At 38.7% G+C, this 15761-nt stretch overlaps 1 protein-coding gene across 3 annotated transcripts in view; it reads right to left on the bottom strand.

Annotated features, from left to right (window-relative positions):
• CALCRL (calcitonin receptor like receptor) overlaps positions 1-15761 on the bottom strand; it is a 95895-nt gene that overhangs the window by 27226 nt on the left and 52908 nt on the right. For all 3 annotated transcript variants that reach the window (XM_059393004.1, XM_059393003.1, XM_059393002.1), the window contains 5 exons: positions 14771-14863; positions 11426-11561; positions 8690-8800; positions 8469-8581; positions 6994-7085 (listed from right to left, as the gene is read on the bottom strand). In XM_059393004.1, the coding sequence (XP_059248987.1) occupies positions 6994-7085; positions 8469-8581; positions 8690-8800; positions 11426-11561; positions 14771-14821 (503 nt within the window). In that variant the 5' untranslated portion in view covers positions 14822-14863. The remainder of the gene's footprint in view (positions 1-6993; positions 7086-8468; positions 8582-8689; positions 8801-11425; positions 11562-14770; positions 14864-15761) is intronic.

The raw sequence follows: 15761 nt of genomic DNA on the forward strand, positions 1-15761 counted from the left end.
GGCAGCACATACTGCCCAGTCACTCCCGGGTTCTGTCTTCCCGAACTACTACAAGGACGTGGCAGGTTGGAGGACGGACTGTGGTTTCTCCTCTTCTGTAGTCCTGTCTGTGGGCACAGTCTAGCAAAATAAACTATGCCCACAAGAGTAGAAAACCCAGTTGCAACATACATTATGACTTTGAGGAGGGCAAAGGAATAGTATTTATGTTCTCTAGTTCAAATCATGAAGTTTTAATCCATTCCAATGATGATCCTTTTAACCTCAAGCAATGGATCATTTGTTTTCTTAAAAGGATTTGTCATTCTGTTCCCATGAAAATGTAGTTATGCTTAAATAGCACTTACCTTTCAACTTGCTCAACAAAATCGATTACACTTATAAAGAAGTTGCATATTTATCAAAAAAGATTAACAGAAATATGTCAACTTTACCATTCAGTTATAGCTTTAAATAATAAATTTGCTGTTTAAAATAAGTCCAAAATCTTTAATTCAGTTATTCACTTTATATTTCCATACTTGGGACTCTTCACCGCAAACTGGCGACAGCGGTTACATTGAAGCGGAAGTGGTTTTGTTAGAGTAAATCCGTTAGCTCTGCCCTCTCGCCCTACTCGGCTGGGACACGAATGCGGAATTACAGTGCTTTATTACATAACCGCAGCAAGCGTTTCTGAAGAGCTTTCCGACTAAGACTTTTCAGTTCTCACCATGTTTCATTTGAGGAGGATAGACGTTTCAGCACATGGATCAAAATTCATTAATTTGGAAATAGACTGAGTACGATCTAATAAAATGTTACATGAAAAATTATGGTGAATTAACCAATATTCAATGTTAGGTTGAAGGAAGTCTGGGATGCAGAGAGGAATGAAATGTGCCTCCAAGGACGGACGCGTGCCAACGAGCTGAGAACACCCAGACGACGCCGGTAGCCCTGAGCCCTGTGATTCAGGGCCACCTGCTGATTGTTTCTGAACTCGGCCATTGTCCAACCTCTGATGGCAGATTTGCCCGGTTTTCAACAACTTATGGAAGTGAAAGTTCTAATTTGCCAGAACAAAAACATCAGGGTATGGTTTATAGAGTTGAGACTTTTTGTTCTCTATGTTGCTATGGAGGATTTCTTTGACTAGGTAGCTTTGTTTAAAATTGATTTGAAGATTGAACCACGAAGTTTTCAGGAGGAAATGTGTAGCTTAAAGAGGAAAACCATACTTGGTTCTAGTTGGAGAGATATAGGAAGAACTGGAATTGAAAGAGGCGTTCGCAGCATTGGTGGGGCGCGTTCAGACATGATCTGAGAAGAAAAGGTGAGCATGATTCACCTGTCCTGAAAAGCAGAAATATAAGCATTGAAGGGTTATTTTATTAAGGAAGTTTAGCCTATCAGCTGGATAGATTTTTGTTGAATTTTATTTAAAACTATCTCAACTACCTAAACATGACATCATTGTCTATATAGTTGCAAATATGCAACGTGGCTTTGAAATTACTTGGAATCAGTGTCTAAAAGATGACAACAATTAAGATGTCAAAAATAAAAAGAACCATTGTTTCTCCATACAAGTCAGATGTTGTATGTGCTCTTTTATGTGCAAGAAGATGGAGCCCTTTATCTGGGTTGAAAGTAAGAGCCAGATTTGCTATGCTCTCCAATTTTAAACAGTAATTAAAATATAATTTATAACTAATTCTGGTAAAGTTTATTTTTTTTTATCTGAAGGGTTGTGCTTTGTTTTTCTAAGGATCATTATGAGTAAGAGTCATTGCCTCTTAGGGCTTGGCAAATCCCAAAGCTCTGTCTGTTCCTCCCTTTCAGTCCCTTTTGTTTTTATCTCCCACTCTGATTCTTTCCTTTAATTGGCTTTAATATAAAACTGAAGTATATCTGGTAAATAGTGTTTGGAGCTCTCTGTTTCTAATTTAAAGCATGGATGAGTAGGAGACTTTTCTCTGTCTAAATAAACATGACAAACAGCACCCTACATCAATTGTTTTGTTTGGTTCTTGGTTTTTATTAGGATAGGTCAGTAACCCCGGAATAACAGACCCACAAAAAAATGTTCCCTCTACCGAAGACGAAGCAAGAGCGACTGCATTCTGGGGAATTGGGGCAAGCAGCAGAGAAGAGATACTGGTAGCTTTTCAGTACACAGTGATTTCATGTGAAACATCAGCTCCTACAGGATGCTTCCAGGTTGGTGGGAAGAAAGCTAAAATTTCTAGAGCTCTTGACTTAAGTTAACCCTTCAATTCAGCATCTTTCGAGGCAATCTGTATCTTCCTTCAGTCCAGCTACAGAGTACCCTATATCGTTTTATACAGAGCCTCCTCCTGATTGGAATTTTAAGGAGTCGTGCTCTAGTTCCTTTCTTTGTTGATGGAGACAACAAAGGCCAAACTCAAGGGACTTGTCCAAGGTCATAGGTAAGTCATGGAAAAGTCAGTCTTAGAAATAAGCTTCCAAGTCGCTCCATGTCTTTCATTCCTTAAAAATGTATCAAAAACCTACTATGAGCAAAGCCTTAGGCTAAGCCCTGGAATGTGTTTAAAAAAAGGAAAGCAGAGATGATTTGTGCTGCCATGGAACTGACTTTGTGATGTTCTTTCCAGTTCTTTCCATCACTTGCTGGTCGTGGACGGTTGTTTTCAGTAGACGGCACCTTCGACTGTTGTGGTAGATGGCTTTGAGGAGTATGTAGTAGAAATAAGTGTCTTAGAATCAAAGGTTACAGATTCATCACTATGGTTTCAAGTACTGAATAAGCCAGAGGGTATCTTATGGGCATAAAGAGCTTTATTATTTTTGACTAGTTTAATGAAACACAATTTTCTGATATATTAAGAACTTTAATAAAATTTTTCATTCACTGTTTACTTATTTTCCTAGGTGAAAATTATAACAATTTTTTTATAAATTGTGTTTTTTAATTTTGTTTTTTAAAGTGCCCACTGGTATTGTGCACCTGGCAGGGATGAATATTTACATACAAATATTTTAACGGACTAAGAGTGATAACTATACCAGTAATAGACATTTCCAAGTTAGACATTCCACTTGACACTGAATATTTACTATGTTAGTCTTCATGCTGAATCTATGACATAAATACTGATAGAATAAGATGTGAGGGGCATCTGGGTGAGTCAGTCATTAAGTGTCTGCCTTCAGCTCAGGTCATGATCTCAGGGTCCTGGGATCGAGCCCCACATCGGGCTCTCTGCTCAGTGGGGAGCCTGCTTCCTCCTCTCTGTCTGCCTGCCTCTCTGCCTGCTTGTGATCTCTGTGATTTTAAAAATCTTAAAAAAAAAATAAGAAGTTAAAAAAAGAATAAGATGGGAAATTCAGGATTACAGAAATGAAAGAACTTGCCGCACAGCAGGTGAAAGACAGAGGTGGTATCTGTCAGATGTGTCCAGAGAACACCCTTAACACCCCGTGAGTCAGGGTGTCCAGACATATAAAAAAACACTTCAGATGTTATATGTAGGTCTTAACTTGAAGAGGGTTTTTCATGTTTTATATAAAGCCTGAGCATGTATAATAAAAATTAATTTGTAGTTTTACTTCTTTCTGTCCAAGTGTTCCATTTATAAAAGATAATTAAAGTCAAATAAAATTACTAAAAAGCAGAAAAAAAACAGAGGTTGGGAGGAAGTATGGATAATTTAGTTAACAACTTAGAACACAAAGAAAATTAGGTGTTGGACTAGGTAATCTCTTCATTCTATATTTCTCAAGACTATAGTTTGTCTTTGAATAAGGAGTGAATTCTTTTCCTGAGGTTAGAAATAGTTAAAACTTGTAATTTTTTCCCCAAGATTTGTGAGATAGTGTTAAACAATTCTTATTATTTCTATTTTATGATTTTAGGATAGAGGTTATCCTTATATTCAGTCATAGTTGTAAGAGCTTTCATATTTAAAAAACTTAGCTAATATTAGTTACATTTAAATTCATTCTCTCAGTGTGTTTGTATGGTATGGTATGGTCTGGTAGGTATGTAATTTTCATGAACTAAAAATCTGACCTCTACGAGTATTGCATAAATTTAATAGCAATTAATTATTTAGTTCTAAGAGCCAAGAGTGTCATATTTTCAAATTTAGGCAGTTTGTATTTTTTATTTTTTAAGATTTATTTATTTATTTGACAGAGAGATAGAGACTACAAGCAGGCAGAGCAGCAGGAAAAGGAAAAGGGAGAAGCAGACTCCCCACTGAGTAGGGAGTCCAATGAGGGGCTTGGTCCCAGGACCCCGGGATCATGATCTGGGCCAAAGGCAGCTGCTTAACCCACTGAGCCACCCAGGGGCCCCCTAGACAGTTTGTATTTTTAAATTGTAAAGATTCTGTCTTCATGAATGAGAAAAGAAATGAACTATATATTTTTGAAACTGTTTATTTTATTATACTAAATAAGAATTTGAAATTTTAATTTCATTTTGAGTATACAAAGTCATTATTAACTAATTTTCATTGCCCTATTTTACCAATAAGTGTGTTAGCTTCAGCAGCATTGCTTCACTTTGTCAATTAGCATGAGTTATATAGCACTATGGACCAGAGAACTTCATTTAAAAATTATCCCTTTGGGTGCCTGGGTGGCTTAGTTGGTTAAGCATCTGCCTTCAGCTGAGGTCATGATCCCAGGGTCCTGGGGGCTCCCTGCTCAGCAGGGAGCCTGCTTCTCCCTCTCCCTCTGCCCCTCCCCCTGCTCATGCTCTCTCTCTCTCTCAAATAAATAATTGAAATCTTTTTTTAAAAATTTTAAATAAAAAATAAATAAAAATTATTACCTTGAAAAATGTTTTTTTTTGTTTTTTAGAACAGACGTTTTTAATTTATTATAGAATCATAAAGTTTTCTTACTCCAAAGACAGTGTTCATTTAAAAAATATTGTTTAAGGAGAAAATATATTGAAGAGTGAAGTCATGAAGTTGTATTAAGCTATATATAAGCAACTGATATGATGTAACAGATTTGTTTTCAGTAAGAACCTTTTGATAACTTGTTGCAAAATATGGTACAGTAAATTAAATTCCTTACCCTAAAGATACAAATGTAGTGATCCGAAGGGGCACGTGCACCCAAATGTTTATAGCAGCAACGTCCACAATAGTCAAACTATGGAAAGAACCTAGATGTCCATCAACAGATGAATGGATCAAGAAGATGTGGTATATATACACAATGGAATACTATGCAGCCATCAAAAGAAATGAAATCTTGGCATTTGCGACAACGTGGATGGAACTAGAGCGTATCATGCTTAGCGAAATAAGTCAAGCAGAGAAAGACAACTATCATATGATCTCCCTGATATGAGGAAGTGGAGAGGCTACGTGGGGGGTTAAGTGGGTACGAGAAGAATAAATAAAAGAAAATGGGATTGGGAGGGAGACAAACCATAAGTGACTCTTAATCTCACAAAACAAACTGAGGGTTGCTGGGGGGAGGGGGTTTGGGAGAAGGGGGTGGGATTATGGACATTGGGGAGGGTATGTGCTTTGGTGAGTGCTGTGAAGTGTGTAAACCTGGTGATTCACAGACCTGTACCCCTGGGGATAAAAATATATGTTTATAAAAAATAAAAAACTATATAAAAAAATTAAAAAAAAACATAAAAATAAAATGGAAATAAAACAAGTAAAAAAAAATGTCAATCTTAAATTTTTAAATAAAAGCAAGTGAACAATCAAAAAAAAAAGAAATGTTTTCTGTACTTTAGGATAAAAATTCTTTTCAACTGACTTTGATACATTTTTACATAATTTACTAAAGAAAACAAGTCAAATATAAAAGTGTACACAGATGTTTAATTAGCTTTATTCAGAGGGGAGTTTTTTAAAGTCATTTTCTAATGGTGCCTAGATAATGTTCTAAATCAAAAGTGCCATTAAAAAGTATCTATGAGGATTCCTCAAAGTAACTGATCTTGAAGATTTTTTAAAAGGTACAGGTTTCCAAAAACAGCAATTCTGATACAAACTCTAGATCCCGTGATTTTGAAGTCATGAGAGACCATGGCTGGTCATATATTATTCAATATACTCTAAATATCTGACTGACTGTGGGCCAGAAGCTGGTGTTCTAGTTACACACGTAGCTAACATCCGGCTGCCTGGTATCTGACGTGCGCTACTCCAGCTGGTCTGAAGCTGCTCGTGCGGCATAACTGTTGTTGAAGAAGAAAAGTGCAGAAGGAGGAGTTGGACGTAGAGGAAAGACAGTGACAGGGTCATGCGGATGCACGGGGACACAGCCACGCACTCGTCACACTGCATTCTGTAATCACCGGTGGCGATCAAAATTACGAAAACCATGTTAATGCGTAAAACATGGTATTTGCATTTTGGAATCTCTTTCCCATCAATTTAAAACATAACCTGTTGATTGGTTAAACTAAGAAATGGGAGCTGACTCTCCCTCTCAAAAGAAGGAAATAAATTTCGAATAAAATTCAAAATGCAAGCTAACTATACAAACGATGACGTCCCAAACGAGGAAAAGTAATCCAACCATAACAGACTTAGATCATTAGATTTAATAATATGTATTAAATCCCGCTGCCATTATTTGCACAAAATGCCAGTTTCTGTAATGGACCATGTATACTAACACAGAACTTGACCTAGAAGTTGAAAATTCAATTAAGATGTCCTATAATATTGGACAGTCACTAAAATAAATACAGATAGATTCACATACAAAATTGACCTAATTTTGGCTCTCTTCTCACTACCTGACTTTATTCTTATCTACTAATTTTGTACAGTTGGGCTTCAGATTTCATCAGTCTCTGCTCTATATATTTTACAAAGCCAAGTTCAATATATTTCAAATTGTTTTAGACATTCAATTTATTTTAAATGTTATAAGTCACCTATATTTCATACATTTTATCAGAACGTGATGGAAACACGCACATGGCCCCGCATTCACCAATGACAACTGGTCAACTTGGAAGTATGTTAATGTACTTACTTGAAATAGAAGAATATGGCAAGCGAGATAAGCAGTGAGGCGATGGACAGTCCGTGTCCGATGATCGTCAGGTAGAACAGGTTCAGCGCGGTCTGTAAGTCGTACGAACAACAGCACGAGTGAGGGCCGTGTCAGTACTATGACCTCCCTGTGCAAAACTGAGCTCCATAGAGTAAACTGTGTTTTTGAGAATATGTGCTCTGAGAGCCTCGCCATCTGGCGTGTATTAGACGTGTGAGTACGTCTGGAGTGAAGGATAGATATGCGAATCTATCGCGTGACATCAAAACTTACAAATTGTGTGCCCTTTTTATTTAAGAAATTGAAGTCATATGAGAGGCAGGAATAGTTTTATAGATCTAGGTTGTGTAATATAAGAAACTAGCATTTTATGTTTTGAAAGATATTGGCAATTTCCACTCTATCACTTTGTGCACATTGAATCAAATGCTCTGTAGTTATTTTTGTGTGTTTCGTTTAGATAGAACTTTCTTTATTACTGGATTTTTCTTTTTCCTTTGACTATTTGAGACTCCAAGACAAATCTCAATATAGTAATTATAGGAGCTTCTGATACGAACGTACAAATACATTCTTTTGCATGATTTTGACTTTTCCTCTGATTTTTTAATTTTTCTATATTCCATCTATTTGTAACTTATTATTGTATTGTGTATTTTTATAATTCCTTTAAACCCTTCTCTGAGTCAACAAAGAATCCATGATTTATAGTTATACTGGTAGCGGACAGTTATCAAATGCTCAATCTGTGCTGTAGTTTTCTAAGGTTTTTCCTTGTATTAAGTCAATCCATACCGAATTTTGAGCGAGTTTACTGTCATCTTCATTGCATACTACAGGGAGCAGAGGCTGAGAGCGGTCATCATTCGCCTGACGTCCTCGGGCTGCTCAAGGGCAGCAGCAGGGAATCTGATCGAGGACCGGGCCTCAGTCCCTGACCACTCGTCCGTGTCCCCCATGAGCACATACGTGCAGGCACCTCTGCCAGAGCTTCACGGTGACAGACCGTGACTAGCCTTGACTTTGCGTGTGGTGCTGAGTGAGAACGTGGGAAGGCCCTGGAACCCGGGGGCAGGACAGCCTGCCGTCAAGGGGCAGAGAGGGCTGTTCAGACCCTGCTGGGCTGCCTTGTCCCCTTGAGCACAATTCCTGAACTTAACTCCCAAAATTCCCACCACTGAAAGGGTCCCTTTTCTTAAGCTTCCAAAGTCCGCTTTCTGGGGGAAATCTGAAACTCCAGGACTGACACAGGTGACCCCTGTCACCTAACGGGGTTACTTCCTCCTCATCATGACGGAAGGAACGATTATTTCCACAAAGACTTTTCTCCACTGTTTTTCTCCAAGTGTATTATGACCATCGAGCAGAACACAAAGTAAATGTCCTCCAGTCTGTACCAGCAGCTAACGTTTTAAGCAGTGTGGACCGCGTGTCGGTTTATGCCCATTCCGCACCTTCACTTTCTCGTGTGTGTTCACGTTGCACTGGGTGTAGTTGGTCCACGTCCGGTTGCTCAGTGGGTGTCTGAACCAGTTTCCGTCTTGGTCACAGATTTTTGTAACTTTTTCTTTATAATTAAAAAGAAAAGAAGTAGACAGTAATTTAGTTAACTTGGGGCTTATTTAATTTTCTTTAATTAACGTAAGCGGATCTGTAGATAAATTTCTGCTTTTACCTGATGGGTCAAAGTCCTGAAAGTAATCGGGGCAGTGCTGTATGGACTCGGTTCCAGCGGCGACGTCGTTCCAACACAACCACCCGTCCCAGGTTCTGTTGCAGTAAATGCCTGGAGGGGGAGGAAACGTCAGTGGTTGCTAGAGCTTCTAGTTGCCCCTGCAGACATCCAAATCCTCCTGGTGGGTTAACCGACGGGAAATACCGACTGAACATGAAGACGACATATACAATCTGTAGCTATTCCTCAAACTTTTCACTGAGTAACTATTGGAAAAACTGCTAAATTCAACTCAGAAATATCTGAGTATATTTAAAAGTTTAACTTTAATTCCAATTCTCAAAGGCAGCTCTTCACTCAATAAATCGAGTGGTCTTTGCTAGTTGTCCTTAACCATAAAGGTAGTAGTTACTTAGTGTCTCTACACTTAATTTTTTTTTTTTTAATGGGAAATTGGAAAATGTGTTATCACAGAAACTGTGTTCCTAAGGCAAGGTGTTAGTATTTTCTGGAAAAAAAAAAAAAGAATACTCCAACGTTTCCCATTCCACTACATTGACCCTAACAGATATTTGGACCTTTCCACCAAATTCTAGCTCTTACTTGCCTTCCTTTACTTTTCAAACGAGTGGAGTGTCTAACATTCTCACAATTTTCTTTTATCACCCTATTACATGGAAAAAAAAAATTTTAAAGGCATGAAGAGATGGCCAGCTTCCAAAGTTATAACAGTCTATAATCAAAGAAAATAATTTTCCACCTCGTCAGGCAAGCACTCGTAGATAAAAGCCCGAATGTTGTATGAGATGTTTATTATTTTAACAGATTTGTGCCACAATTTCGGAAAAATTCTATTGGCCTGAAAGTATAAATAATTCTGATTAAAACAAAACTCAGATTGTCTCCTTTTTTTCTCCTTTGATTTTTCAAACACTTATTCATATAGTCTGCATTCATAAGTTACTGAATAAAATACATTTGGAGGCCCATCAGAGAAGAATTCCCTGATAGAAAGCATCTCAAATAAGTCTTATCACTGATCCAAAGATTCTATTTAATTAATGGCCACACTGGTGGTATGATAGATTTCAGGGCCCAGAAACTTTCAAACTGTGTTGTACGGCCTTCGAGCGAGACAGGAGTAGGTATTCCATTAAAAGAGTTTCTATGGTCAAAAAACTTGGTAAGCACAAAGTGAACATAACGAGAGTTCTTCATTGCAAGACTTTCTAGAGTATTTAAAAAAACAAAGTGTGTTACGAAGCCCCAACAGAAGGATTGATTACTGTTATTCTAAAATTATTGTATCACAAAATTGTCTCATAAAGATTACCCTGTTGTTCAACAATTAGATTTGAAGCTGCTTTTACATATATCTACGTGATCTGGAAGGGGTCCGTTCAATCACTTTGAACTTACAACACTTGGATTTTAATGGAATAAAGCGAGAAGCCAGAGGGATTAACACAGAATTTGTATAATTCGCGTACTTGATGATTTAACCCAGATATTTTGTCATTGTCTCTATATTTCAAAGATATTTTTAACTGGATAAATTTCTCATAATAGGGCGCCTGGGTGGCTCAGTGGGTTAAACCTCTGCCTTCGGCTCAGGTCATGATCTCAGGGTCCTGGGATCGAGTCCCGCATCGGGCTCTCCGCTCAGCGGGGAGCCTGCTTCCCCCTCTCTCTCTCTGCCTGCCTCTCTGCCTGCCTGTGATCTCTGTCAAATAAATAAATAAAATCTTTGAAAAAAAATGTTTGGATGGATATATCTAAATAGTTCTCCAAAGATAAACAAACTACATTGTTCATTAACATTCTTCATCAAGAAGAATTTTTCATTAAGATTGTAAAAGTTGCCCAGTATGGGAAAATCACCTTTTTCCTCACAAACAAGTTCGTTCTGTCAATTACAAATATCAATAATAAACTACTTTCAACATTTTGTTTATATAAGAAACATTACATATTATACCATCAAATCTTTCCCTCTAAATTTTAAGATCTTTGTTTCCACTGATAATTTAGAAATAGTGAAAGTCTTTACATTTTTGGTATGTTTCATTGTGAGTTTTGCATTTTATATTTGGAAGATATACCCTGTCTTTATGGTTGCCAGATAAAATATAGAGCCTGGTTTTGTTTTTGATTTTTTAGTTTGTTTTTGTTAAATCTGGCAACTCTGTCTGTGCCACTCATCTGTGTATCTTAAGAATCTAGGCAAACATCTGGCATTTCGCAGTCCCTCAGTAATGTAACAAAAATATCTAAAGAATATCTTAATAGAAACAGAAGCACTTAGAGTGTATTAGCATTGCTACAAATATATTATGTAAAGCACATGCTATACAAAAAAAGGTTATAATTTTGTTGTGCCGACTCCTATCAAGCAGGTTGTGAAAAAAAGAAATACAAATTACATAAACTGAAGATCGATGGCCACTGATTTAGTTCAAGATGCACATTTGATATTTTAAATATCTTTGTACCATAAAAGCTCTTACTAAAAATGTTTCTGTTACACATATTTCTTAGTAGAATTTTTTAAAAGAAGCAAGATAAAGTCTATCATAAAATGTTCATGTATTATTGAGAATGCACACATGCCAGGAAAGCTAACAACGAATCCATTTTTAGTAAGGGACCTAAAGAACCCATAAATGATGTAATGGAGTAGTTTTCTTTTAAAAATACATCAAGCACATTTAAAATTAAAAAGTTTATCATGTTTACCTTCTGTTTGTTGAATCGGGTCTTGCATAATTTTTTGGTAACATTCATATTGAGCTGTCATGATTTTATTTCTAGTATAGAAACCGAACTGACTTAAGCCATCAGTGTTCTCCTCTGATTCTGCTATGTCAAGAATCTAAGGGATTAAAGAAAACAAAACAAAAAACTTCAGAACTGTGAGAATGTCCATCAGAGGCAGTCTGTCCCACGGAAAGCAGCTACGCGGTCATCTGGCTCCGGGGAATCCCTGATCTGAAGTGTTTGCCGTTTTCATGGTTTAAATACCCCCACCATGGTTAGTTTCATGTGCCCCAAACTAAACCGCTGCCAGAGGCAGCTCTGGAAGTGTGGTCCACGGACGGCTCTCCGAAGCCTGCGGGAGCCGGCCCGGGACATGCACTCAGGAATACGGACGGAGCTGTGGTCCAGGTCCTTCCCTGCGTGTTCTCCGGCTCCGAGAATACAGGCAAGATCTTTAAGGCCCGAGCCCCGAGCTTTCTTACTGTCCAGTGGAGTAAGTCAGTGCAGGATGACAGAGGGCAGTATCGGACGCGCGGCAAATATTCAACATCGTCTCACCGTCATATTTTGACAATGTTCATCTATGGTGTGGGCAAACGGGATTCTCATTGTCTGCACATCAGCAAGCGCTTTTGGACAAGGCATAGATTTATGATCTTCCAACTCAGAAGCACTATTCTAGGCTTCACTTCAGTTTTGGTATCTATATGACTTGTTTCTGTTCTGTAATATGAAGCCTGTACAGCCTGTCTTCGACCTTATTTCTTCTTTACTTTTCCATTATTTCTACCAATTTCCCTAAGCGGTAATTTTCTACTTTTATTTCGTCACCTTTTTCTTTTATTCTATTTAAATTCAACTACGCAACATACAGTACATCTTTAGTTTTGGATGTAGTGTTCATTGATTCCGGAGCTGCACGTAACACCAGGCTCATCACATCGCGCGCCCCGTGAATGGCCCTCATCCAGTTACCCCGTCGCTCCACCTGCCTCCCCTCAGTTTGTTTCTGGGACTCTCGAGGTTTGTCTTCCTCTCTGATTCTTCCCAATCAGTTGTCCCTCCTGCCCCTAGTCCTCTACCCTATTCTTCACATCCACGTAATAGGAAAGCCGTATGATAATTTCCTGTCTCTGATTGACTCATTTCATTTAGCATAATACCCTCGGGGTCCATCCACATCGATGTGAATGGTGGGTATTCATCCTTTTGGATGGCTGGGTAATATTCCACTGGATACACGAACCATTTCTTCTTTATCCATTCATCTGTTGAAGGACATCTTGGCTCCGTCCACACTTTGGCGACCGTGGCCATTGCTGCTATAAACATTGGGGTACAGATAACCCTTCTTTTCACGACATCTGTATCTTTGGGGTAAATACCCAGGAGTGCAATGGCAGGGTCATAGGGAAGCTCTATTTTTAATTTCTTGAGGAATCTCCACACTGTTCTCCAAAGTGGCTGCACCAACGTGCATTCCCACCAACAGAGTAAGAGGGTTCCCCTTGCTCCACATCCTCTCCGACACACGTTGTTTCCTGTCCTGTTCATTTTAGCTGTTCTGACTGGTATAAGTTGGTATCTCATTGTGGGTTTGATCTGTATTTCCCTTGTCCCCTTACTCTTGATTCTCTGTTCCCTAGCCCAAAGTTGTATTTAATAAAGTCTAAATAGAAATATTCCCTCAGTGTGTGGCACCACTTAATTTCACTATCGCCTGCCCACCTTGTAACACATGCACTCTCTCTCTCACTCTGTGATTAGTTTAATTTCCTAATAAAGATTTATGCAGTAGTTTGCTGAAAAAGCAAGCAACATAAATTTACAGCATTAAGAAAATTAATATTTTTCTTCTGTTCTCAGGAAGTTTATGAGATTGAATAAAATCAGCATTTTTATTCTTAAAAACTCAGATTTGCAAAAAAAAAAAAAAAAAAACCCTCAGATTTGCACACTGAATTCAAGAAAAATGGTCACAATCCTTAAGTTACAGTAATCAGCCTGGTAATCTGATACAGTCCCCTGCAGTCAGGCAGGGTTGGCAGGTGCAGCTCACCGGCACCCTCCGCGGCGGAAGCGGGCTGAGGGAACAGGCGTCCTGCTCTTGCATTCCAGCCTGTTTACCTAAGATAACATCGGGACGAGCAGGGTTTGGACGGCTCCTGGACTGGAGAATGTTTTCAAATTCAAATGCTGACAGGAATGTAGTCTTGCTTTTTTCCGTTTAGGTTTTCTGTATTTTTCTTGAGTCTCTCTGTTTGAATCTTTTTATGGGGTTGCTTGAAAACAGCACAGGAAAGTTATTCGCTGGCACAACATCAGATGAGATTGCATCCTGTTTCTGATGCGTGTAGTGAGATAAGAGAACCGTCACTGTCTTCACGTGGACGGAGGAAACCGTAAACAAGACACTTATGTGACTGAAGACAACACGGTGTGTATGAAGGACTGTGACCTCCAGCACATGGTGTGTATGAAGGACTGTGACCTCCAGCACAGCGGCAGGTCGGTCGCTTCCCTCCACCTCTAGCCTCCTTCCCTGCAGATGCCCGCAGGGGTGTGCAGGGGTGTGCAGGGGTGCAGCCGCGCAGACACACCTGCTCCAAGCTTACATCAGGGCCTGTCAGGAAACAGACACTAAATACTTGAGCGAATGGATCAGGAAACTAATTTAAAAGCAGGGCACGGTTCCGGTGAGTGCAAACTAACCCGCGGGCAGAATGAGAGAAAAACCAACGGGTTGGAATCCGCTTTGAAGATGGATCTAACTGGGCCGCCTGGGGGGTTCAGTGGGGTGAGCCTCTGCCTTCGGCTCAGGTCATGATCTCAGGGTCCTGGGATCGAGTCCCACATCGGGCTCTCTGCTGGGCGAGGAGCCTGCTTCCCTCTCTCTCTCTGCCTGCCTCTCTGCCTACTTGTGATCTCTGTCAAATAAATAAATAAAATATTAAATAAATAAATAAATAACTACAATAGATCGAACTCAGAATCAACAGGTCTGGCTGAAAATATCTGACCTACTACGTGCGACTCCCTTCGGAGCCCCCTCATTCTTGGGTCAAACCGTCGTCTCTTCAGTCTGTCACCGACCTCCCCCTCACCTCCCACCTCTGCCTCCCGTCGTGGCTCCCCTTGATTTAACCTGAACGCATGCACTGAAAGAAAATAAAATATTGCTTTGTTGATTAAAATGTACTTGACTTATGCATCCAAGAACTGCATGTCATTCTGTTGTTATGAATCCTTATTAATTAAAGGTAAATTGGAAGTTAAAACAAATCATCATAAGTAGGGATTTACATTAGAGGAATTTATACCTACCATAAAGAAAGGCAAGACTAGCAGTAAATACCGGATACCCTTTTTCTCCATCACTGAAGCCAGAATGAAGTTTGCTACACAACGTAAGTCAAACTGCAACCGAGATGAAAGAAATAAAATTCATCAGTATTTATAAAATACAGGTGGCACTCAATGATAAAATTTTAAAACTATATAATAATTTTGCTTTAAGGATTTGATTGAGAGTTTATATATTACAGATGTTAAGAGCATTGGGTGCTTGGGTGGCTCAGTCAGTTAAGCATCTGCTTTTGGGTTAGGTCATGACCCCGGGGTCCTCAGATCCTGCCCTCACCAGGCTCCCCTCTGCCCCTCCCCTGTTTGTGTGCACGCACACACTCTCTCTCTCTCTGAAATGAATAAATAAAGAGCATTATGGCTTAAAATACTAAAGAGCCTAAATACATTTTAGTCTTACAAACAGAAAATCTTCTTCCATATGTATTTTTAACAAATTAGAAAACGTCTTGCTTTCTTTGCCCTTACCAAAATTGGAATAAAATGATTAAAGTATCAAAATAAAGAGCTTCACAAGAATATAGAAACACAAAATTTGATAATATATCTTACTATAAAGCTCACCTTTATTTCCTATAAATAATTAACCTCATTTTTAATTTTCCAACTCTTCAATAATTTAAGGGGAAAATTGTTAATCAAGACAATTTCGTGAGAATTAACAACCATGTGTCACAAAAATGGTCTTATAACGTAATAGAAAATTCATCTTTAATCAGGAAATCAAAGATTTCCCTATCTATGTTATTCCCCATCTATGTTATTAAATAAAGTTATAGGAAATGGGCAATACTACATAAAGTATTTCTGTTAAATATTTCTGATGGTAGACACAATTCTGAACTAACGAAAATGGCCTCTAAAACAATACCCCTAACTTATTAATTCTTAGAAACAAACATTGCTGGGCTTGCTTCTCACTATAAGGTCCATGAGCAACCTACTTTGACAG

This window comes from Mustela nigripes, chromosome 3, assembly GCF_022355385.1.
Source record: "Mustela nigripes isolate SB6536 chromosome 3, MUSNIG.SB6536, whole genome shotgun sequence".
Lineage (NCBI taxonomy): Eukaryota > Metazoa > Chordata > Mammalia > Carnivora > Mustelidae > Mustela > Mustela nigripes.